This window comes from Lemur catta, chromosome 16 (genome assembly GCF_020740605.2).
Source record: "Lemur catta isolate mLemCat1 chromosome 16, mLemCat1.pri, whole genome shotgun sequence".
In the NCBI taxonomy this organism is placed as follows: Eukaryota; Metazoa; Chordata; class Mammalia; order Primates; family Lemuridae; genus Lemur; species Lemur catta.
Genome location: NC_059143.1, coordinates 43,046,506 through 43,069,736, shown reverse-complemented (window position 1 = coordinate 43,069,736; position 23,231 = coordinate 43,046,506). Strand labels below are relative to the sequence as shown.

At 47.0% G+C, this 23,231-nt stretch overlaps 1 protein-coding gene across 1 annotated transcript in view; it reads right to left on the bottom strand.

Moving 5' to 3' along the window:
- Nucleotides 1–2,511: 2,511 nt before the first annotated feature.
- The window catches only part of LOC123621726 (O-acyltransferase like protein-like), a 45,305-nt gene continuing 24,585 nt past the window's right edge, over nt 2,512–23,231 (bottom strand). The window contains exons 7-15 of the mRNA XM_045527627.1: nt 22,762–22,864; nt 19,496–19,597; nt 17,004–17,169; nt 15,250–15,329; nt 9,321–9,434; nt 7,760–7,892; nt 5,907–6,093; nt 2,956–3,098; nt 2,512–2,634 (exon numbers count right to left, since the gene is read on the bottom strand). Of these exons, the coding sequence (XP_045383583.1) occupies nt 2,512–2,634; nt 2,956–3,098; nt 5,907–6,093; nt 7,760–7,892; nt 9,321–9,434; nt 15,250–15,329; nt 17,004–17,169; nt 19,496–19,597; nt 22,762–22,864 (1,151 nt within the window). The remainder of the gene's footprint in view (nt 2,635–2,955; nt 3,099–5,906; nt 6,094–7,759; nt 7,893–9,320; nt 9,435–15,249; nt 15,330–17,003; nt 17,170–19,495; nt 19,598–22,761; nt 22,865–23,231) is intronic.

Genomic DNA, 23,231 nt, shown 5'->3' with positions numbered 1-23,231 from the left:
TTTAAGGGTGAGGCGTTGGAGTTCCTTTCAATCTGCTATGGTGATTATTATTGATGTGACCTATTTTTACCCACAGATTTATATGTGGGGATAAAACATGGATTTCAGAATTTAGAAAAATTAGAGGAGACACCCATCAATTGCTACTTACTCTACTCTGAAAATGTTGTTTCCATACATTTTTCTCTTTATTACTATATGAATTTCAAACATATACAAAATAGAGAAAATAGTATAATGAAGTCCCATGTACTCATCACCCAGGTTCAAAAATTAACCACATGGTCAATCTGGTTTCAACAATATTAAGGCCACTCCCTTCCAATAATATTTTGAGGCAAATACCAGATTTTATATCATTTCATCCATAAATATTATATTATGCCTCTAAAAAATAAGGGCTCTTTATAAATAAATATATATATCATTGCAATACCATTATCCCATAAAAATGTATGCAGTCTTCAATATCATCAAACACCTCATGAGTGTTCAAATTTCCAGTCTTCTAAATGTCACAACACTTTTTTACAATTTGTTTCAGGATGCAAAGAAGGTCCACCCATTCTATAACTTCCAGGTAATTCTGGGTTGAAACAAAACCCAGAATAAAATTGGATTTCTCTAACCCCACCTTACGTTTCATGAAATTGCAATAGCAGAAAGGTTTTTTTTTTTTTAAATAAAAATATCTTTCCAAGGCTCTGTTAATCATTGAAAAGCTATTTCCACGGGTCCCAGATTTCTAGACCCATAATTGGAAGCATTTGGCAATTTGACCGCAGAACAATGTTGGCAGGTGAGTCATTTCCCACCGGAGTCCAGCCACATTGCAGTGTGACCCTGAAAACGCCACTCATCCTCGATACTCCTCTGAGGCCTAATTAAGTTAGGGGGTTCAGCTGCCGAAACAGCCACCAGGGGGCTCCCGAGGAACTCGATGAACTTGAGCGTCACTAAAAAGCCAACTAGGCTGCTTTATGCAGGAGAGACTGAATGTACCAGGTGAGACTGGGAGCCTCCCTCCCTCAGGTCAGCTTCTGCCTGCAGAGAGAGCAGACTTCAGGAAGATAGGGCTTGTTCCCCACGGCTGGCTGGCAAAGGCCAAGGTTACCTGCCAATTGCCATCAGAGGATTTGAAGTTTTCAGCCCTCCCCACCCCACAGTGGTCACCCCTTCAGATCCATGGGACAGCAAAGCACATATGTAAGCGTGGCACACTCCATGCTAATCAGCACCTCGTAGCCCATGACTGTTGATAAATACTTCAATGATCAAGTAAACAAAGAGCCTTATGATAGGTGACGGCAGACATCCGTAAGTGTGGATGGTTAATGTGAAGTTATATACCTAGAAAAAAACACAAGCCTGACATCCTGGAGACCAGATTCTCCACTTGGCCTTTCAAGTCCCTTCTCACCTCTAAGCCTCATTGCTGAGAATTGAGAGGTTGGGACTGGGGTAGAAGCCGCTAGCTAAGGTCTCCTCCTTCTCTGTTAGGAGTTTTTGCTGGGGCACTGTACTAATTCCCTAGGGCTGCTGTACCACAAACTGGGTGGCTTAAAACAACAGAAATGTATTTTCTCACACTTCTGGAAGCTAGAAGTCCAAAATCAAGGTGTCCAGCAGGGCTGTGCTGTCTTGGATGGCTCTAGGAGAGATTCCGCCCTTGATTCTTCCAGCTTCTGGTGTTTGCCAACAATCCTTGATGTCCTTGGCTTGTAGATGACTGTCTTCTCCCTGCCTGTCTTCACATCAGCGTCTCTGTGTGCGTGTCTGTCTCTGGGTCCTAATTTCCCCTTTTTAGAAGGAAATTCATGATATTGGATTAGGGTCTCCATCCCCAATGACCTCATTTTAATTTAATTACCTCTCTAAAGACTCTACCTCCAAAAAAACCCATATCCGAAGCACTGGAGGTTAGGACTTTAACATAATTTTTTGAAAGGATACAGTTCAACCCAAAAAAGGGACCATGTTGTAGAAAAGAAAAGATAATGTTTGAAAGGCCCATAATGACAGACCCACGAATTGAGGTTCTAGGATAAAGTTACAAGTCTACAAAGATTCCATTAAAAACAGAAACAATTATTTTGTAGGAAACTACATACTGTGATTTTACAGGAAAAAGTGAACATTATAACCCAAGTGATCTCCATAACCTAAATTACATTAAATTCACTACATTTGATTATTTCCTGTGATCATTGATATAGAAAATTAAATACAGGTCAAGACCAGATTTTTTTTTTTTTTTGGTCTTGACCTGTATTTGATTTTCTATATCAATGATTTCTTTTTGCTAAAAAGGTACAACAGAAGTTGATTATTGTGCTGCTAAAAACATTATCATAGAACTCTTTTATATAGTAAACATTCAGAACTCTTTTATGTAATATATTAAATACAAAGAACTTGTATATATTAAACTTTCACAAAACCAGATTCATACAAGCATTCGTTACATAAACAAGGCCACCACCCACAAAGGGCTGTCCATTCTTTTGGGTTTTAACCAGAACACTCGTGGTCTAGCAGGCGCCGCTTCAGTCCCTGACACGGCTTCTCAATGAACAGTGTCAGGGCCAGCCCCGTGATGAACGTCAGCAAACAGTGTCCGGAGAAGAGATAGAACTGGAGAGAAAGAAGGGCAAGTGAACACGGTGTTACTCCAGAATTGCTGTTGTGTTCAGATCCTACGGTGCACCATCCTGGCCACAGGAAATGCATCTGTAGGACAATCTGTGCTAAACACTAAAAATAAAATAAATAAAGATGTTATTCTGTGCTGCAGCCCTCCTTCTTTCTCCCACAAATAAAACAAAGAAAAACAAGGCTCTAACAAAAAAAAAAAAGGAAAGAAGGAAAGTCTTGCAAAGAAGCAAACAGGCTGCTTTGTTGCTCAAGAAGAGAACAAGCTGTGGTGCTGGCAGAGCTGGCTGCGTGCTGGCTCACCATGTTGGTGTCGGTGTAGTGAATAAGTGTTTCCTGGAGCCCGTTGTAGAGGATGATCAGAATCGGATGCACCAGGTAGCAAGCGTAACTAATGCTGGCCAGGAAACTCCAGATGTCCCAAGAAAGCATCCGGTTCACCAGACCTGGAAGGAGCAGACATTGATTCAGGAAGCCTCGAGCCCCTCTCTCTGGGCCGTTGAAGACACCCTGTCGTCACTGCTCTCTTTGGATTCTGCACCTAAGTCTGGGAACTTTTCCTAAGAAAGTCTTTATGCAATAAAATTTTTAAGAGAATGTACCAAAAAATAAAGCCTTCTTGTTGCAAGAATATGAAAGTACTAATATGATAGGGATGCTAATCTTGAGTTTATAGTGAGGCTCACTTCCTTAGCATGGTTTCACCCGCGAGCACAAAATATTTCGCATATAAAACAAGGTATAAAATCCTTGCACAGGGCTGGGTGTTGGTTCAGGATGTGGCCTCGGGAGCCGCTGGGGTTGGGGATGAGGCATTTGACATTGCCGGGCCTCAGACTTTTCATCTGTCTGTGAGACACTTGCATTTGATCACCTTCTAGGTCCCTTCAGGACAAATATTCTGTGACTTGGTATATGTCCTAGAACTGTGCTGTCCCAGACAATAGCAACTAGTCATTCGTGGCTATCTAAATCGATTAAAATTAAATACAATGAAAAACTCCTCTCTGAATAGCATTTAGCGCTCTCTCTAGTGGGTTGCATAGTGGTCCTCTAAAAGGTACGTCCACGCAGAACCTCAGAATGTGACCTTAATTGGACTAAGGGTCTTTGCAGATGTAATGAAGGGAGAGATCTAGAGATGAGACCATCCTGGAGTAGGGTGGGCCCTAAACCCAATGATGAGTGTCCTCGGAGAAAAGGAGACAGACACAGAGGAGGGACACAGGGAAGAAGGCCACATGATGACAGAGGCAGAGACTGGAGTGACAAAGCCACCAGCCAAGGAAAACCAAGGCTTGCCAGCAGCTACTGGAGGTTTGGAGAGAGGATGGGACAGATTCTCCCTTAGAACATCCAGAAGGAACCAACCCTAATAACACCTTGATTTTGGACTTCTTGCCTCCAGAACTGTGACAGAATACATTTCTGTTGTTTTAAGCCACATAAAAAAGAAAACTTCTATTTCGCCTTTGTACAAGCCTCATTTCAAGTGCTCAGTGGTGCATGATGGTTTGCTCAGTTGCTCAGGACAAGATCTTTGCAGCCATTCCAGACTCCTTTCTTTCCCTCGCACACTGGACAGTGCTGTCAGTCTGTCTTAGAAACATGCCTCAAATCGGACCATCGCTCACTCCCTCCACTAACACCCTCATGATCTTCCCTCATCTCCTCCGGGAAACCCTGCGGTAGATGTAGTGGTCTCCCAGCGGATCTAGTGGCCTCTGCTCTCGTTCTTGCCCCCTACAGTCCCCACACAGCACCCAGAGTTATCTCTTAACATCACAAATCGGGGACGGATGGGGAGAGGGGCGATGTTGATCCAACCTAAGTCATCGTTACGTGAGTCAGTTATTCTTGATAACCCCAGCCCTTCTCACGTTAGACGGGAATACTGCGATGTTTGCCACAACATTATAGATTGCCTTTCCTGGGCCAGGGGAGTAGTCGTTTATGAGGCTCTATGACAGTTCAGGGACATTGTCACAGGATGGCAAGAGGGCATTAGGGTTGTGGTCATGTGACCCAGACTTTCCTGTCAATGCAAATCCATCAGTCAGAGGGAATGCAGCCTGTTTCCTCTTTAACTTCACTTTTCCATGTAAGGGAAAGCTTTCCAAATTAAAATATTAAGGAACAAATGCCTCATCGTTATATTAAAATACTGATAAAATTTGAGAACGATTTTAATCAACATCTGGGAGCGGGCCTGGCCTCAGAAATGCAGAGCACGGGCGTCAGACCTCACGCTTGTTCCCGGGTTCCTTTTCCAGCTCGGCCCCTCGCCAGCCGTGCCGCCTCGTCTCCAGGCGCGGCTGGTCTCATTAAGAAACAGAGCCGATGATATTATGGTTCTGCCTCACACGGGGCTCAGTGTTGCCTGGATCCTGTGGGTGAAGTTTTCCACAGGCCTGGTATACAGCACGCACTCAATAAGCAGGAATTATTAATCACTTAATTACTTTTCTCTTTAAACTATGATTTCCAACTACTTTGCTGAGGCCAGCTGGTTTTGGTCCACAGGCTGAATTTCATTAGTCTGATTAATTCCCTGGAGTCTAAAGCTGTCCGGTCTCCACCTGGGTCCATTTCTCCTGCTTCGGGCTTCCGGGGAGCTTGGGGCCAGGACCTTTTCCGGATGCTCCCTGCCAGCCCTTGTCCTGCCACTTGCTGGCACCCGAGCACCCAGTTCCCACCTCAAATAGAGGGAAAGGGAAGAAAGCGTCAGGCGACTTGAATGCACATTTCTAATCCGGAGAAGATCCTTTCTCTCCGTTCAAGCTCTGGATCTGCTGAGCTCCCTGTGTGCTGGAAGCTGACTCAACAGAAACAGTTTCCCCAGTGTTGGAAGGGGATCTTGGCAACTGTTGAGTCTGATACCTTCTGATGGGGAAACTGAGGCCCAAGGTGGTGTGACCAGATGTCTTGCCCCCCAGCACTGGTATGTGTGTTTGTTTGTTTTCTCATGACATTACATTGCCTGAGTCCTCTTCCAGCTTCTAAACTAGCTTCACTGGAGAGGCTGCAACTGTTTCTTTCACCACCTGCATTTGCACATAAATTCATGTAAAAATCTACAACAGACTATGTGGGATGTTTTCCCCAACATATAAACCAATCAGTGTTTTGAGTCACTATAGGTCACTCATCTGCCACTCCAGCAAATAGAAGCCCCTCCAGTATACTCGTGTGTTATGTCACCTTTGCAGGAACTGCCTGCGATCCCAAGGGCAAAGCCTGGAGGGACATCATACCTCCGTAGCCTCCCCAGCAGGCAAAAAGGACCCAGCCCATGGCCGCCGCCCACAGGGTCCGGTGGAGGGCCTGGTAGAGGGCCGCGGCCACGGGGGAGGAAGCAGAGGCGTCGTCCACCGCGTACGCCAGAGCGACCACGGCAAACAGAGTGGACAGGGAGCAAGTCCACCCCAGCACGGCCTGCACCTGCGGGGAAAAGAGAGGTGAGTCCCGCCCAGCCCACCAGAGCCATTGTGTGATTTCCTCCTTTTCAGTGTCATTACTGTCACTTCAGGTCTTCATTTGTAAACCTCAGTCACTGCTCAGATTTGACGAAAATAGAAGGTTGTAACTAGAAAGGGGTGGCAAGAGGGAGATCTTTGTGGTGACAGTTGTGTACCTTGATTGTGGTGGTTACGCAAATCTGCACACGTGACAAAATTGTACAGAACCACATACACACACGCACACACACGTACACGCATGCACAAAGGAGTGCATGTAAAACCGGCGGATTCAAGGGCTGTGGATTGTGCCAATGGCACTTTCCTGGTTGTGATCATGTACCGTAGTTATGTCACATGTTACCAGTGGCAGAGCTGGGGAAAGGGTTTTGCAACTTCCCCTGACTCTATAATTTTTTCAAAATGACAGTTAAAATAAAATCAATAAATAAAGTAATGCTCTAACCCACTCCTGCCACTCCTAATCTCCCATCCTGTCCCCTAACCAAATAAGACTCCTTGATGAATTTTACGCCTCCATCCCCAAATGTGAGTGCCTACAGCACACACGCCCTGCCCGGCAGCACCCTACTCACCAGGGACATGGAACAGGGGAAGGAATGGGAGAAAGGAGAAGTTTTCAATTCAAAGAATAGCTCCATGAGTTAAATCCTAATATTTAGCTCAGTTCAAGGTCTTAGATCTTATATCACCTTACTTGAGCTTTTTAGAGCCAGACCTATCCTCCAAGGAGCTCTCTTGCTTCTCTGTGCTCTGGTGCTCAAGCTGGTGTGGTGCTGTCTACACTGCACTGAACCAACATCGGGTCAGTCCACCATCTTGGCTCTGAGACCCCTGGCCGAGTTTCTCGCTGCAGAGGAGGAAAGGTTACCTTCAGGGGATCTCCTCTCTTTCAGCCTAGGATCCTTCTCACCCCTTCGCTAAGTCCTTGGCCTAAATGGGCCTGCAGTCTCTCAAGATGCATCCCGGGCATTGTGTGAGAAAAAATGAAAACCCAAGATGAAGAGGGAGCATTTGGGGACCACTTCAAGGGCCAGGGTCAGGACCAGGAAGAGCGGAGCTGGAGAAACAGTGTAGAAGGGTTGGGTAGACCAAACTCAGAGCTTTAGAAGCTAGAAAATAACACAGCATCTAAGCTGGAGGAAGCGGGGTCTGCACTGTGGGCTAGGAGTGAAACAAGTAGGGTGCACCACGAGGAAAGACAGGCAGGCAAGGACACCGTGTGTCCTGATTTGCAGGTGGAACCATCAAATTTGACCAGGAATCTTGTCTATAGAAACCACGGAACGTGTGCTGTTAAAATCCAACCCAACTCACTATCTTCTTCCAGAAGAGGGTCTTGCCATTGTAATCTCACTAGGCATATTTTCCCACACCGGTAGTTTCTTTGGGTTTGTACCAAGGTTCCTATGGGTGGACCCCATTGGGTTCCAAACCTGTAGCTCCACCAGGGGAGCTGAGTGAAGAAAGCAGAGAATTAAGCTCTGTCAAGAGAGAAAGTCCTTCTTGTTCTTTGGTATGAAGAGCCATGAGGAACACACTGCAGCTCAACACCCAGCTATCTGACTCCTCCGTCCAGATGGGCCACGCCAGTCCCAATCATACAGTAAGGCTTGGGGAAACCATACCTTGGTTTTCAGAATGTTTTCCTGGTTGTTTTGGTGCATGAAAATGCTTAGAAACACACCCACAAGGAACGGCCCGAATCGGCAGTAGGGCTTGGTGTAATACTCCAAGAAATACAATGCAGCCGCGTTTTCACTGAAAAACACAAGAAAATAAGGAAAAAGTTTATGTTTGATCTGGATATGGAAAAGAGAATCCCCAAAATGTCCACAGGGGTAATCAGCAAATCCAGAGGTAGATTTGGTGCACATTTGTTCATTTCCTCAGTAACGATCTGCAAACAATGACCTCATGATCCTGCCTTAGGTGGCAGCTGGCTTCTTCAAGTTCCAAATGCCCTGGGGCCCCTCCCTCCTGGATCCTGAGGAAATATGATGACTGTGTTCATTATAAATATGAAATTGTTTCTAATGGCTGCTATGTCAGGATAGCTCTAAAAATGTAGCGCCCAGAGTAAGTCCAAGGCTCCCAAGGACAAAGGTTGATCCTGGAGCCGTGTTAGGATGCTCTTACAGAAGTCAGTTGCCTGGGCCCCACCCCTAAAGATTCGGGTCCAAGGAGGGGCTGGAAGTATCAGTGGGATCTGGAAGCTTCCCAGGTGACTCTAGCATGCAGCCAGGGTTGAAAACCGCCTGGCAAGACACGCTGACCTTCCTCCTGATCACCCGGGCATGCACACATAGGCAGCTGGCATGACGTGGGGAGGGCATGGCGCTCTCCTGGTTGGGAGGCATAGGGTGTAGTCACTGATGCTTCCATTTATTCACACCTTCCACCCACTCACAAACTCATATTGAGCACTTCTGTGCCAGGCACTGTTCCGGGCTATTGTATTTCAAGAGGTCAGCAAAGGCTGTTCTGAGAAGGTGACATTTCACAGATACCTGAAAGCCACAAAGATTCTAACAGAAAGGCTGCTCCTCTCGGCTGAGGGACTAGCAAGTGCCAAGGCCCTGAGGGGGGAGCACGCTTGGCGTGTTGGTCCAGTGTGGCCGGTCCAGAGTCAGCAAGTAGGAGGCGATGGGGGAGGCCAGCCAGCCACTGGAGGAATTTGGGCAGATGAATGACATGGGCTGACTTTCATTTGTGTCACTCTGACTGTTGGACTGAGAACAGCCATCCATACCTCACTGGGGAGGCCAAATAGCATGTGGGTAAGGTCCCAGGTTCAGTCACTCCTATGCCACCTACCAGCGGTGTGACCTTGAGAGGTAGCCCCGACTTCCTTAAGTTTCAGTTTCTCCACCCAGAAATGGAGCTTCCAGGCAGTGATTTGCCACCGAAGGAGAAATGATGTAGCCACGCGGGGGCGCTCCTTTCCTCTGGGAAGCATTGCTATGGGCAGCGTGAGCTCAGAGGCGACCCACCACCACCACCACCAGTGGAAAGTGGAAAGGTCCGGAAGTTTGGAAGAAAAAATGCAATCAACTTTCCCATCTAGACCGAAAATTTCCCACCTAGCTTTTCCACGAGTTGATGGGCACAGGACGAACGGCCTGGCATTCAGCAGCCCTCCTGGGAGGTCCTGGCCAGGGAGGGGTCAGGCCGGGGAGCCCGACTTACCTGGCTTCTGTCGGAGCCACCACAGGAAGTTTATGAGCCAGCGTGAGCAGAGCAGTGGCGGTGAAAGATGCCAAGAACAGCACGGCCCCGAGGAGGATGAGGATGTGTTTATTTCTGCAAATAAAAGAGGACATGGAGAGGAGCATCCTTCAGTGTCTTTCATGCAATATTTATGGACACAAATGGCTGGAAATCGTGACAATCAGAGGAGCTTTCCACTGCCCTGCTTTGGGGAGGCTGATGGAGAGCAGAGAGCTGGGCTGGGGCTGAGACCCGAGGTAGCCTTTGGTCTTGTTTCTTGACCATTTACTAGCTGTGCGACCAGGGCAGGGCCTTGAACTTGAGTTTCCACATCTATACAAGAACAGCAATAGCATCTTTGCCTGCTCCACCCTGAAGCTTACTGTGTAGTTCAAAAGGAGACCATGCTTGAGATGTCCCTTGGTCCCTTGCCACCTGTGAAACACAATATGGACACAAGTGGTGGTTGATTTAGGAAAGAGGACTGTCAAAGCAGGGTAGGACACAGGGTGAACACGGCACCCACTCTAAGCACAGGGCAGGGTGGACACAGTAGGAGGGGTGTCCAAGTGTTCCCCACCCCACCCCCAAATCTGGAAGCTGGTAGTTCATGTGTGAGTAGGAATGAGAGATCCAGTAAGGATGTGCCATCAAGGTAGCCAATGCTCAATTCTTCCAGAATGTTCTACAGAGCCCTATGAAATGAACCTCAAAATTGTCCTGGGAGATGAAAGAAGGAAGCCTTTTCCCACTGTCTTCTGTCCCCCATGGGTCAAGGGTGACCCTACACAAATTAATTCCTCCACACTTTGGGATCGTGCATGTGTGAGACCAGGAAGGGCCTGCAGAGGTTCTGGGGCAGAAGGGATTTGAGAATACAGGCTCAGAGCGAGGCACTATCTGGTTGGACCTGCTCAGAATCGTGAGGGTTGGGACTAAGAGGATTTGCAGTGGTGTAGAAGAAATGTCAAACATAGGCATAAGACCATCCGGCCACAACCCTGCCCAGATGTCTTTGACAGTCCTATTCCACTGCTTGAAGTTGCCATGGTTCTTCATGAGGAAGGGATGAGATAGATCCTATTCAGTTATCACCACACTGATATAGGGAGAAAGTGATTTTCATCCAGTGTGCTAATTTTAGTTTAATGCTTGGAAACGAGGATGAATACTAGCTCCATGGTGCTGTGATTGACTGGTAGTGTCTGCTATGAGTGTGGGCAGGGGAGGAAGGTATGATAAGAATACTGTATATTTACTGTGACTTTTGCCAAATCCTCTAGCTCTGTTCTCCTTGAATTACTGAGCTCTAAAAAGACCTGATTCCATTGGCATTCTATTCAAGTATATTCTCTGAAGGAAAAAAGCCCTACCTTTTATACCTCCCTCCATTTAGAAGCTAAATATAGTTGCATAGTCACAAGCTTGGACAGTGTTGGCTTTCAGCTGAGGGATTGAAATCTACCTCCCATAACAGCCTCTAGGAAAGATGCTGATGTAGGGGCCAGGCTCCTCAGTCACAAGGACACTCCGTTGGGTTCCCAGCCAGGTCTGGAGTGGGGAGGTACTAAGAACTCATTGTCCCAGGTGGGTGGTAAGCCACCCAGTTGGACCATCCAACAAAAACTCACATCCACCCAAGTAAATATGTGATTAACTCCCCAGGGGACTTGAGCCCAATCCCTGGCACCTACTTTTGGGATTTAGTAGTCTCCACCACAGACTCCATGAGTCTCCACTAGCTAACCACCATTTCAGCTAAACTAATAACACTTCCTGACATAGAATGTTATGAGCTGAATTGTGTTCCCATCAAAGTCATATGTTGATGTCTAACCTCCAGTACCTATGAATGTGACTAGATTTGGAGATAGGGTCTTTAAAGAGATAATTAAGGTTAAATGAGGTCATTGGGCTGGGCCCTAATCCAATATGGCTGGAGGGCTTATAAGAAGAGGAAATTTGAACACAGAAGGAAGAATATGTGAAGACTTAGGCTGGATGTGGTGGCTCATGCCTATAATCCTAGCACTCTGGGAGGCCGAGGCAGGAGGATTGCTTGAGTTCAGGAGTTTGAGACCAGCCTGAGCAAGAGCAAGACCCTGTCTCTACAAAAAATAGAAAAATTAGCCAGGCGTGGTGGTGCGCACGTATAGTCCCAGCTACTTGAGAGGCTGAGGCAGGAGATCGCTTGAGCCTGGAGTTGGAGGTTGGCAGTGAGCTATGATGACACCACTGCACTCTAGCCTTGGTGACAGAGGGAGACCCTGTCTCAAAAAAAAAAAAAAGGGCTCAGGGAGAAGATGGCCATCTGCAAGCCAAGGAGAGAGGCCTCATAAGAAATCAACCCTGCCAACAAATTGATTTTGGACTTCTAGTTTCCAGAACTGTAAGGAAATAAATTGCTGTTGGTTAAGCCACCCAGTCCGATGGTGGCACTAGCATATTCGTATGTCAAGTTACTAAAACAACCAGACAGGGAGAGGGAATGTCAAAGAAGACACAGGCCCCGCCTTCCCTCCTGTTAGTACTGTGTCCTTCCGAGTCCCCAGGTCACTAATCAGGACATCTGGCCACAGCACACAGTCCGCTTAGCCACCTCGGGTCAGTGGTTGTATTTTCTGGCTCCCAGGAAAACAGGTTGGAGGAAGGACCAGAGCTTTAAGCACTAACCACCACGCTGTCCTCTCAGGACTGCTTGTCTCTCGGAAAGGCCGGTTCAGGAGCTTAGCCCGAGAGGAGGAAGGGATAGCAGAGTCTCCGTCTGGTCCGAAAGACCCCAGGCTGCCTCTGAGGCCTCTGTCAGCCCCCAGCATCCTGCCCAGGACTCCCCACCGCATTTCTCTTGCCCTTTCCTCACTAAATACCCACACCAGCAGTCAGAGCATCGGCTCCAAGTGCCACCTCTGCAGGAACCTGCAGAGCCCGCCCTTTCTCCTCTGGCAGGACCACAGGCTGGTACCTGCAGGCACTGGCCATGGTCCAGTCCCAGCCGCTCTTCCTCCCCCAAGGGAGCCCTTAGGGTGTGGTGCCTCACGGGGAGAGGGAATCCACCCCAAGTGAGCCCCAGTGGGTGTGAGCATCTCAGCTCTTCCTTGGAGAACCCCTCCCCTGGCAACAGGACCTGGGGTGGGCAGGGTCACCAGCCTGCCCTCGCTAGGGGCTCCGCAGGGGGGACGCTTGCTCAGCATCCCTAAGGCACCTTTTTCTACTGCCGACCCTCCTTGCCTGACGCCCTGTTGGGGTGAGGGGGAGCACACTAATTCCTGATTCCCACCACGCTCCACGGTTTCATCCTGGGGAGACGTGGTTGTACATAAAGTAGACACGGGGTGGTAGGTCTGTCTAAGAGCTGATGTTCTAAGTTTTGTTTTTTTAAATCTTGCTTCCCCAAATAAAGGGAACCGTGATTATGAAATTTTATACTCTGCATAGTCCATCTCATACGCTTTTATCAGTTAGTTCTATTTTGCTATAAATTACATTCCTCCCCCTACTAAACTAGGACAGTAGATTAGGATGCTGTTGTTGTGGGGGATGTAGGGGGAACATAGGCCTCCCCCCACCCACAGCATTGTACATACAGGTACCCACCTGCCATCCCAGGACCTGGGCACTGGTTCCCAGTCTCCATGTCACCCCGCCCCTCGGCAGAGGTGGAATTCAGAAGCAGAGAAGGCGGGTGCGTGAGAGGGAACGGCGCTGAGCAGAAGCAAAACCCCTGCCATCCAGGCAGCCGTCATCAACATCCACCCCACATCAGTACCTTCTGGAAAGGGGGGATAGAGAGGAAATGAAGGAAAGAGGACCAGCTGTACACATGAGGGACTCTGGGGAGCAGGGACCGCACAGAGATGATGCGAGCTGGCCGGTCCCTGAACTGGCCTAGCTGAGCGGAAGCTCACAGCGGGTTACCCAGCCCCCCTTCCCGCATCCCTGCAGAGGCTGGAGGGGCAAGGGGCCCCCACTGCTTGTGGATGGTGGCTGGGGACCAAGGCAATTACGTTGGAATCGCAAAGGACAGGAAACCAAGTTGGCACGTGGGTTACTCATTACTGAGAAGCAAGCACTGTGCTAGTTGCCATAAGTAGAATCTCATTTATCCTCCAAGCTGATGCAAGATGTTATTATCCCCATTTTGTAGACATGGAAAACAAAGATGAGAGTCCAGCAACTCACCCTGGGGCCCCTAGTAATTTACCAGTCATGATTTGAACCCATGTCTTCTGATTCAAACTTCACTATACCAGGAAACCACCTCTGTGTTTAGCGGAAGGGGAAGTTAGGGAACAATTTTTTTTAATAGTCCAAAAATATTTTACAGTTGAATTGAGAAAGCTTTGTGTGTTTGAGATATAGATACAAAAAAGCAGATTTGCCTTTTAAAAAATGTTCAATTCTTGGATTACATTAAAATTAGGATGTTTTTCCTTTGCTCCAGACACTTGAATGTTTGCACAAGGCTGGAATGAACAACATCAATGGGTCAGACTGAGATTTAACTGTCTGCCCTCCAAAGGGCACGAACAAGTAGCTATGAAAAGAGACAAAGCTGGTCAACGTACATTTGGAATGCAGCTCTGCAGGCTTCTAAGTGAAATGTGAAAAATGAAAAAAATTTTATATATCTGAATAACAAAGTTTGCATTTTATTATTAATATTCTCTACTGGCAACAGTTAAATTAGATGGCTTGAGGACTGAATATTGATACACTCTTTAAGTAAAGTAATTTATCATTATGATTCAAGAGCCCAAAAGACATTCATGCCCTTTGACCTAGTAATTTCTCTCAAGGATATGAACTCTAAAGAAATATTGAAGTTGGAGACAAATGGTTACCATGAAAATATTTATCAGACCATGAGTTATAAAAGCTTAAAATTGGAAATAATCCAAGTATGTAACAATAGAAGAAAGTGTAAGTAAATTACAGTTCATTCATGGAACGGCATGTTATGCAAACATCAAAATTATGTTTACCTTAAAAATAATATAGGGAAATGCATGTGTCATAAAACTATTAAAAGAAAATTACTTAAGTGCATTTGCAGAATGTTTTCATGTATAAAAAGCTGGACAGAAAATATATCAGAAGGATAAGCACCAAAATATTAGCAATGAATTCACCTCGCCCTGAGTGACAACATGGGGCTGGGTGATTATTTTCTCTTCACTGAAACCTAATGTTTTCCAATATTTCCTAAATTGAACATACATTTTAGCAGAAAAGAATAATAAATCTCTTAAAATATGGCATGATTAATCTACAAACTATAAGTCTTTCCAGGAACTATTGAAGCCTTAAAGTGTTTCAAAAACTAACAGAAATTAAGGTGATAAATATCCAATGTAGGAGAGCAGGTACACTGATATATTGCTGAGGCCGCTATAAATCACGTTGCTCCTTCCGCAGAGCAATCTCACACTATGTAACAAGCACCACAAAATCATTCCTACCCTTTGACCTAGGAATTCCACTCGGCAATCTGCCCCCAAGGAAATAACTGAGAAAAAGTAGTGTGTTCGAAGACATTCATTGCAAAGTCATTTATAATCATGAAAAATTGGATACAATCTAGATGCCCAACCATAAAAATGGGATATAAATCCTAAAACTGACAGGTATGCGGGTTATGTCAATATGTGGAAATGTTTATAAAAGCAGTGAAGTAGAAAAAGCTGGACATTAGATATTACATGTACACACTGTTGATAATTCTGCAAAACACATCCTGACTTACACGCATGACCAACGCTAGAAGAGAATTTGGAAGAAGGTGGACAGTAGAGCATTTGGTGTTTCCTTTTCTGAAAAGTTAATTTCATAAAATTTTGAAAACCTGTTCTGCACAGAACTGGGGCCCTTAGGCCACATGAGGAGAAGAACTTGTCCTAGTTGGACTCACTTTCCGTGGACGAAGATGATCACCGGTGTTGTGAGATGGAACTGGAAGTCATTGGCAAGGTACCACGTCCAGCCGTTGCACTGAAAGAAAGAAGCAGAGGTTACTTCTTCCTTCATTTACTATGTCTGCTCCGCACTGCCTGCCTGGACTAGGAGGAAGGATTTAGCAGGTGGGTGGGGAGTATTTCCATGGGAAGACAAAGGAAATTTGAGTTGGACATATTGCACACCCCTCATCTCTTCAGTCCTTGTAACCACCTGGATGGCAGGTTTGTTATCGCCATTTTTAAAAATGTAGATTCAAGGTGGTGGCTCACACCTGTAATCCTAGCACTTTGGGAGGCCCAGATGGGAGGATTGCTTGAGGCCAGGAGTTCGAGATCAGCCTCAGCAAAAGCAAGACCCTGTCTCTACTAAGAATAGAAAAAATTATCCAGGCATGGTAGCACAGGCCTGTAGTCCCAGCTACGCGGGAGGCTGAGGCAGGAGGATCGCTTGAGGCCAGGAGTTTGAGGTTGCAGTGAGCTATGATGACAACATTGCATACTAGCCCTGGAGTGACAGAGATCCTGTCTCAAAAAATAAAAAATTTAAAAAATGGAGATTCAGACAAGTTTTCGCTTTTGTTTCAAAAAAAAGAAAAAACAGTCACAGCTAATATCCAGACAACTATGGAAAGTGAACTCTGCCATGTTACAGGAATATAAGAGGGCATTATTGTTAGGATGCCATTGGAACTCACAGGGTCAATGTTCTCTTTTCCTTTCCTTGCCCCTTCCCTAACTCTAGGTGGAAGGAGTGTGTTTGTTTAGAACCAAGGCCTGGCTTCAGACGGGCTTGGTGGGGAACCCAAGAGTCCCCAGGAATGATTGACATGGGATTGTCCTGCCAAAGCCATAGACTGTCCATGCTTGTGCATGATGAGGCGGTTACTTGTACTTTTTCTTCATTGTGAAGAAGTTCCTGGGGACAATTCTCCCCAGGGCTTGAGGGTCCTGGCACCTCTGCTTTCAAGAATGTAAGGTGAGCTGGTGACAAGTGGCCCAAGCCAGTGTGCATCTGGGAAAACAACCCAGACTATCCGCATGGAGCCCTGTCACAGACAGGCCCTCAGAGAGGTGGCCCCACCTGTAGGTGACGCAAGCCTGAGGACGCATTTGCTACCTGAAGGCCACTGTCTAGTTGGTGAGTGATTATATCCAATAATTAGGGCCCCGCGAAGCTTTAGCGATTCTCTTTTCAGCCTCGATTTTAAGGCATGTAGAATCAGTGACATGATTTAATTAAAGCTATTTCATTTGCTCCAAGTCCATTAGGAGGAAATTGGGGCTTTGGGGGAAGCCACAGCACATACATATTTTGGATCTTGTTGCTCCAAACCAACTCTGCCAGGTCTGGCTTGAAATTGAGTAGAGTTCAACATGGTGAGGGTGCGGCTCAACGCCCCATCCCAGGACAGGCTCCCCGTGCGCAGGTGAAGAAAGCGTCCTCTCCCCGTGGGGCGATTCGGGATGGCCCAGGAACCATGACGGAGCAGGCTCCGCTCCCCAGGGACACACACCAGGATGGCTGGCCCCTCGCGGCCATTGCCACTTTCCACGGTCTGCTGCTCATAGGAGCTGCCCCGTGCGTAGACTGGTGTGAGAATGTGCCAGAAGAAAGGGGACCGGACTCAGGCTGGCCCTTGGAAAGTTCACCGGTGAGACGCCTGGTTTACACCGTCTGCCCTTTCACAGCCGCCCACGCGGGACTCACCGCGTTCCGAACCGACACAAAGTTATTCAGCAGCAGCAGATTCGTCCACCAGGCTTGCCGGCAGTTATCCCGGTGGAATTTGGGCACTTCCCAGACAGGTCCCCAGGGAACGAGAGAGAACAGTCCCACCAGCAGGCACACGGAATACATGTGCAGGGGCTGCAGCCTGGCGGGAAAGAGTGGGGGAGAGAAGGTGACTCTCCACCAGGGTCCCCTTCAGTGGGCACTTGGCGGGCAGGGGGATGAGAAGCCCTAAAGGAGATTGCACTTTGGTTCTCCCTGAGCGGACCCTTCTTCCCGCACAGCATTTTCTTTGCTTGGAACATTCCTTTACTCCCTCCAAGGTCCTGGGGAAAAGTCACCTTCCCTGACTACCCTTCCCCAGGAAGCCCCCGCCTCACTTCCTTCCCCAAATTATCCCTTTGCGACACTCATCCACACTGGCCTAGCATATGTTTATCTGAATGCTGCGACTTCAGGTTGCATATTTATTTGTTTATTGTCTGCCTCTCTTCACTAGAATGGAACCTGCAGAAAGGAAAGCACTTTTGCATGGCTTTGGCTCACTAAGACGCTGAGTCCTCAGGGCTTAGGACAGTGCCTGGCACCTAGTGGGCCTCCGATGGATGCAGAACAAGCGAGTGAACAAGTGGTCGGTCCTACTCCCAGTCCTCTTGCAGGTGAGCAGGCAAGTGATAACTCATAGCCAAGTGGTTATGCCAGCACGCGTGAGAAGTCAAAACGCCAGCAGCATGACTCCCTTTTCACTGGGGTTGCCTTAGAGAGGGTGAGTTGAAGCTGTGGGTTGGTGTCACTTCCCTCCATTTTCAACAAAGTTTTGTCCCGGATTGGACGCATTCTCTTCCGAGCTCCCGCTCCAACCTGCCACTCTCCCAGCGTCCCCCAGTTCAAGAATGCCAACACCATCAGCCACGTTGCTCAAGCCAGAAAATTCCAGAGTCCTTGCTTTCTCTCTGTTCCAACAGCTAATTGCCAGCCCAAACCTGCCATCCTGCCCAGAGACTGCAGTAATTTACTCACTAGGATCCTTGCCCCGCAAGGCCTCCCAGCACCCCACTCACACCCCATGCTCCTCTGCCCCCACCACTGCTCCATCTGCCCTGAAAGACACGCCTCACTCTTCGGTCCCCAGCCCCAGATGTTCACTCTGAAGCAGGTTTCCCAAGCAGAACCCGCCATGCCGTTAGATCCCCTGCCCCAGCCCCTAACTAGCCCATCTTAGCACCGATCACCATGAACCTGGGCCTGTATGCCACTCCCTGTCCTCCAGAAACCCTCAGCACAGGACAGCTGCTCGACCCAGTGCCACACACCCAAACTATACTAAAAGAATGAGCATTCAGCCCTTCCCAGGAGGAAGGCTAAATTTGGTAAAGCTTGGAGAAAACCACAAAGACCACGGCGAAAAGAAATGAACAAAAGTCTATTCCCTAGCTCATCCTCATTCTTAACCTGTTTGAAGGAAAAGTTAAAAGGTATAAGTGACAACAGTAACCATGACAGCTTCTGCTGATTGAGGGCTTACTGTGTGTAAAGCATTTTTCTGAGTTCTTTACATACATTTATCTCGTTTAATCCTCACAAGAGTCTTACGAAGTAAGTGCCATCATTCTCCCTATTTGAGAGATGAGAAAACTCAGGCACAGAAAGGTTGAGACACTTACTCAAGGTCACACAGCTGGGAAATGGGTGAGACAGAATGCAGGCGCAGCAGTCCAACCACAGAGTCTGCTTGCCACTCCATTTCACTCGCCCCGAAGGCGGTTTCTACACACTTCCTTCCTAGTTTGCAACAGTGCGGTGTTACAAGATAGGTTGGGACCGGAGAAGTAACGAGGGCTGGCTTCCAGCTCAGCAAACACCCGTGATTTAGAAAATGTATAAACAAAAGGGTTGGATGACATGAGCTGAAGTGCCTCTTCTCCTTTGACTTCGGCGGTCACTACCGCTCTCACTGATTCCGTGTTCCGCCCCAGTGTTGGGATCCCTCTGCTTCAGCCACGCACACATTCCTAATGGAGACCATCATCCTTCCTCCCTTGCTCTAGCAGAACGACCACTGGCCCAAGCTTCAACCACGCTCCTCTCCTGGTCATGTCTTCTTTAATTTTTATCATTAATATTAGTGCTCTGATTTACAGGATCCAATTATTACTCATTTGCATGCGAACAAATTCTCCTGTTGAATATAGATTTCATGAAAATCTGACAGTGTGTTTATTAAGATCTGCTGCCCATCAGCTGAGGAATAAGGATGTTTTTGCCAGTGGAAGGCACCAGTTTTCATGGGATTTGTCCTAATAGAATTTGAACCATATTAAACCAGCAAAAATCAACTGCATAAGGAAGAAAACTATTTCTTTTAGTTTATTTTTCTTTTGGAAATTCTTTCAAAAGGGGGTTAAAGACCAAAGATAATAAATCATTACATAGCAATCAGGAACATTAAGAAGTTATATAAATAAACCTACCTTATCAGGCGACTGAAAAAGTATCTGAGTATGACCTTGGGGGTTATTCCTTTGTCTGAATTCTGATGCATCTTTAAAAATGTCCTTGCACTTAACCAGCCGCTAAGAGAAAAAGAATAGTCACAGGAATTACGTATCAGTCGTACAGTTCATTGGTTGATTAATTCGGTTTCAATCAAAGTGGAATAAATTCTGCTGCAGCAAGAAAGCACCTCCAAGTCTTAAAATGATAGATTTGCTCTGGGTCATGCTACACACCCAGGGCCAGGTACCTTGGGCTCAGAATCGTCTGTGGGACCCAGGCTGATGGAGCTGCCACCATCTGAAAGTTCACTAGGGAGGGACCATGGAAGAGGACAACAGAGTTCTAGAGGGCCTAAAACCAGCAATTAAATGCTCTAATCTAAAAGTGACATATTTAAAGCTCTTAGCATAAGAGTTTAAAGCACTTAGCATAATGGCAATACCAGGTACAACTTGGTCAGATCTACTGATTGGCCCATTCGACCACAGTGGGGCCAGGAAGTGGAAAGTTGCCAAGTGCCTGGAAGGTAGAGAGACAGAAATATTTGGTGAAGAATACTAATAACTACCACATTGGTCTTTTAAAATTATAATGTCAAGGTCTTCCATTTCTGTCGTAGCACATCATTTTCAAAGTACTTTTGCTAATGAGATTGCTTTTGCTTCTCCAGCCATACTAAACTTCTTTGCAATAAACGTTTGTTGAGGAAATGATTGAATAGATGAATAAACAGCCCTACTAGGTAAAAGGGAAAATATTTTCATTCCTGCTTCCCTAACAGGGAAAGTAAGACTCAAAGATTATTGAGTTGCCCAAGATCACAGAATTCTTAGCCAACATATCCTGAGGACAAATTCATTACCCAGAATGTTCTGCTAAAGAAACTGCGGATATGCCTTGTAGTTCTAACTCAATGGTGAGCATGTTTGTGAGTGAGTTTCCCAACCTTGTGACATTTATCCCAGTGATCCTTGTGGGTGTTTCCCTAAGGAGTAGATGTATTTCCTATTGCAAAACAAAGCTGTGTGTGCTGGGTAGGACTTGGAAGGGATCAGGGAGGGTTGGAGAATGTCTATTCTCTGCCTGCCAGATTTTCCTTTGAAAAGCAGCAATTTGGACTCATTATAATAGGAACAAAATTTATAGAGACATCTAAAAGAGAGTGCTAAGGAGTGGAAGTAGGGCAGCCAATTCTGATTCCGGCCTCCTCTTAATTTCAGGAAAGAAGGAATCAGGGCAGTCTTTTCTTTTCGGAGTGACCTACTCCCCCTCTGCCAGTGTGGTTGCTGAGCCAAGCCGGGGTCTGGCTGTGTGTGCCGGCATGTACCGCCCAGCCTTCAAGTTCGTAAAGAGAAGATAACCAGGACTGGCAGGAAAACATACCCAGTTACAAGTGGCTGAGATCCGGAGTCCTGAACAGGCTGCGGCAGACACGATCACGCACTAGAGATGGATGAAGCCAGCTCAAGAGGTGGGGAAGGATTGCAAAACAGTCACCAACTAGTCATTCTTCTTCTTTTTTTTTTTTTTTTGAGACAGGGTGGTGTCTTTTTTGCCCTGTTCTTGCTAGTCCCCTCTGCAGGGAACAGAGTTCTGGTCTTTGACCGCCGCCCCTGGGCAGACCTCCCCAGCCTCCAGGGCTCCTGTGGCTGCACCCAGCCGTGCCCTCTTGGGAAGTCTGACATCCAGTGGTTCCCATGTCGCTGCTGGGTTTGCTGCAGACTGGGGACTCTGACTCATGCCTGTCTGGGCTACACTCTGTTGTCACCTTGGTCACTTCCTAGCATGAGCTGTTGCTCTCATTGATGGGTCTCAGCTCCTTCTCCCAATTTCCTCTGCATTACAAGAAACTATCACATCAGAGTCTTGAGATAAAACAATTAAGAAGTCATTTCTCTCAACAACGGTTTACTGAGCAGTACTATAGAGCTATCAGGGCTTTAGGCTCCGGTGACAATAACAGTATATAAAACAGGAAACAAAATTCCTGCCTTACATTCCAGGGGAGGGATAATCAATCAGTCAATCAATCAAAAGTGGCTTCTAGGCCAAGCGGTGGCTCACGCCTGAAATCCTAGCACTCCGGGAGGCTGAGGCAGGAGGATTACTTGAGGTCAGTAGTTCGAGACCAGTTTGAGCAACAACGAGACCCTGTCTCCACTAAAAGTAGAAAAAAATTAGCCAGGCGTGGTGGTGCACACCTGTAATCCCAGCTACTCACGAGGCTGAGGCAGGAGGATCGCTTGAACCCAGTGGTTCATACACTTTTGAATATCATGGAATTGTAAAATGTGTTATAAAATGGGCATACTTATTAAAACATTGCTCTGTTGCCATTGTTATTGTTTAGTCAAAAACAGCATCTCCAGCATCCATCAATTTGTCCCTTTCTCTTCAGCCGTTCCCAACACGCTATTGATATGTCTTGAATCCCTTCTCTTCAGACGACCTCCCTCTATCCCCCATAACCACACAGCCCCACTCCATTTCTTTTCTCCCTTAAACTGCAGAAGGTCTTAGGAGAGCTGTGCACAGTCAGCATCTCTGTGTCCTGCCATCCTCACCCCACTCCTTCAGGCTTCAGTTTCCACCACTCCACTGACCCCGTTCCTGCCAGTGTCACCAAAAGCCCCCTGGTTCCCAAATCCAACGATCATCACTTCTTTGCATAGTCAACTCCCAGAGCATTGGGCCACACTGACCACACTCTTCCTCCTTGAGGGACTTTCTTCTCTTGGCTTCCTGGTCCCCACAGTGTCTTAGTTGAGCCTCCATGTCACTGGTCACTCACTCTCAGACCCCTCTGTGGGCTCCTCGTCTTCCCAGCTTCTAAGGTTGAAATGCTGGAGGTCCTAGTATTCAGTCCCCATCTGTCATTCCGTCTCCTCCCAAAGTGATCAGATCCAGTGCTGTGGCTTTAAATGCCTCCTATATCCCAAGGACTCTCAAACTTACGACCCCTGACTTGATGTTTCCGCTGATCTCCCAACTTGCACAGCCAGCTGCTCATCTGACCTCTCCATGCGGATGTCTAAAAGGCCCCTTCCTCTTAACTTGTCTAAAACAGAAAGCTCGATTGTCCCTGCGGACCCTGCTTCTCCTGCAGTCTTTTCCATCTCAGCGATGCCACTGCCATCTACACAGTTACTGAAACCAAAACCCAGAGTCCGTCCTCAACTCCTCTCTTCTCACACTTCACTTATTAGCACAACAGCAGAGAAACGTAGCTTGACCTTATTACCTGATCAGGAAAAATGTATCAACCCCGAGATAGAATGGGCCGCTCCGAGAAGAAAGGTACAGCGGGTTTTTAAGCACTCTGGTTTTCCATTCAAGTACATTATCTGCAACAAATGTTAAAAAAAAAAAAAAGGTGTCTTTTTGTTTAATGGAAGAAAATCATGTGATGTCTCTTTTCAGAAAAAGCAAGAGGAACACTTTCAATTTTCAGGTGTGTTGGAAGAGCTTTAAGAATCACTGTAATTCACTTAAAAGGAGAACTTAGACTGGGAACAAAAGATGGTGCCCAAGGGCTCTGTCATTCAAAGGCTTTGAGCTCGTCTGTGCTCCCACAGTGGCTGCAGCCCCTTGGACTATTCGTGGACTGGTGCAGATCACCTGGCAGGATTCTTCCAATGGCCCTGGACTGGCCCTTCCCCTCAATTCTGATACCTGTGTGTGGACCCCTGTTTGGAGGGTACCGCTGTTACT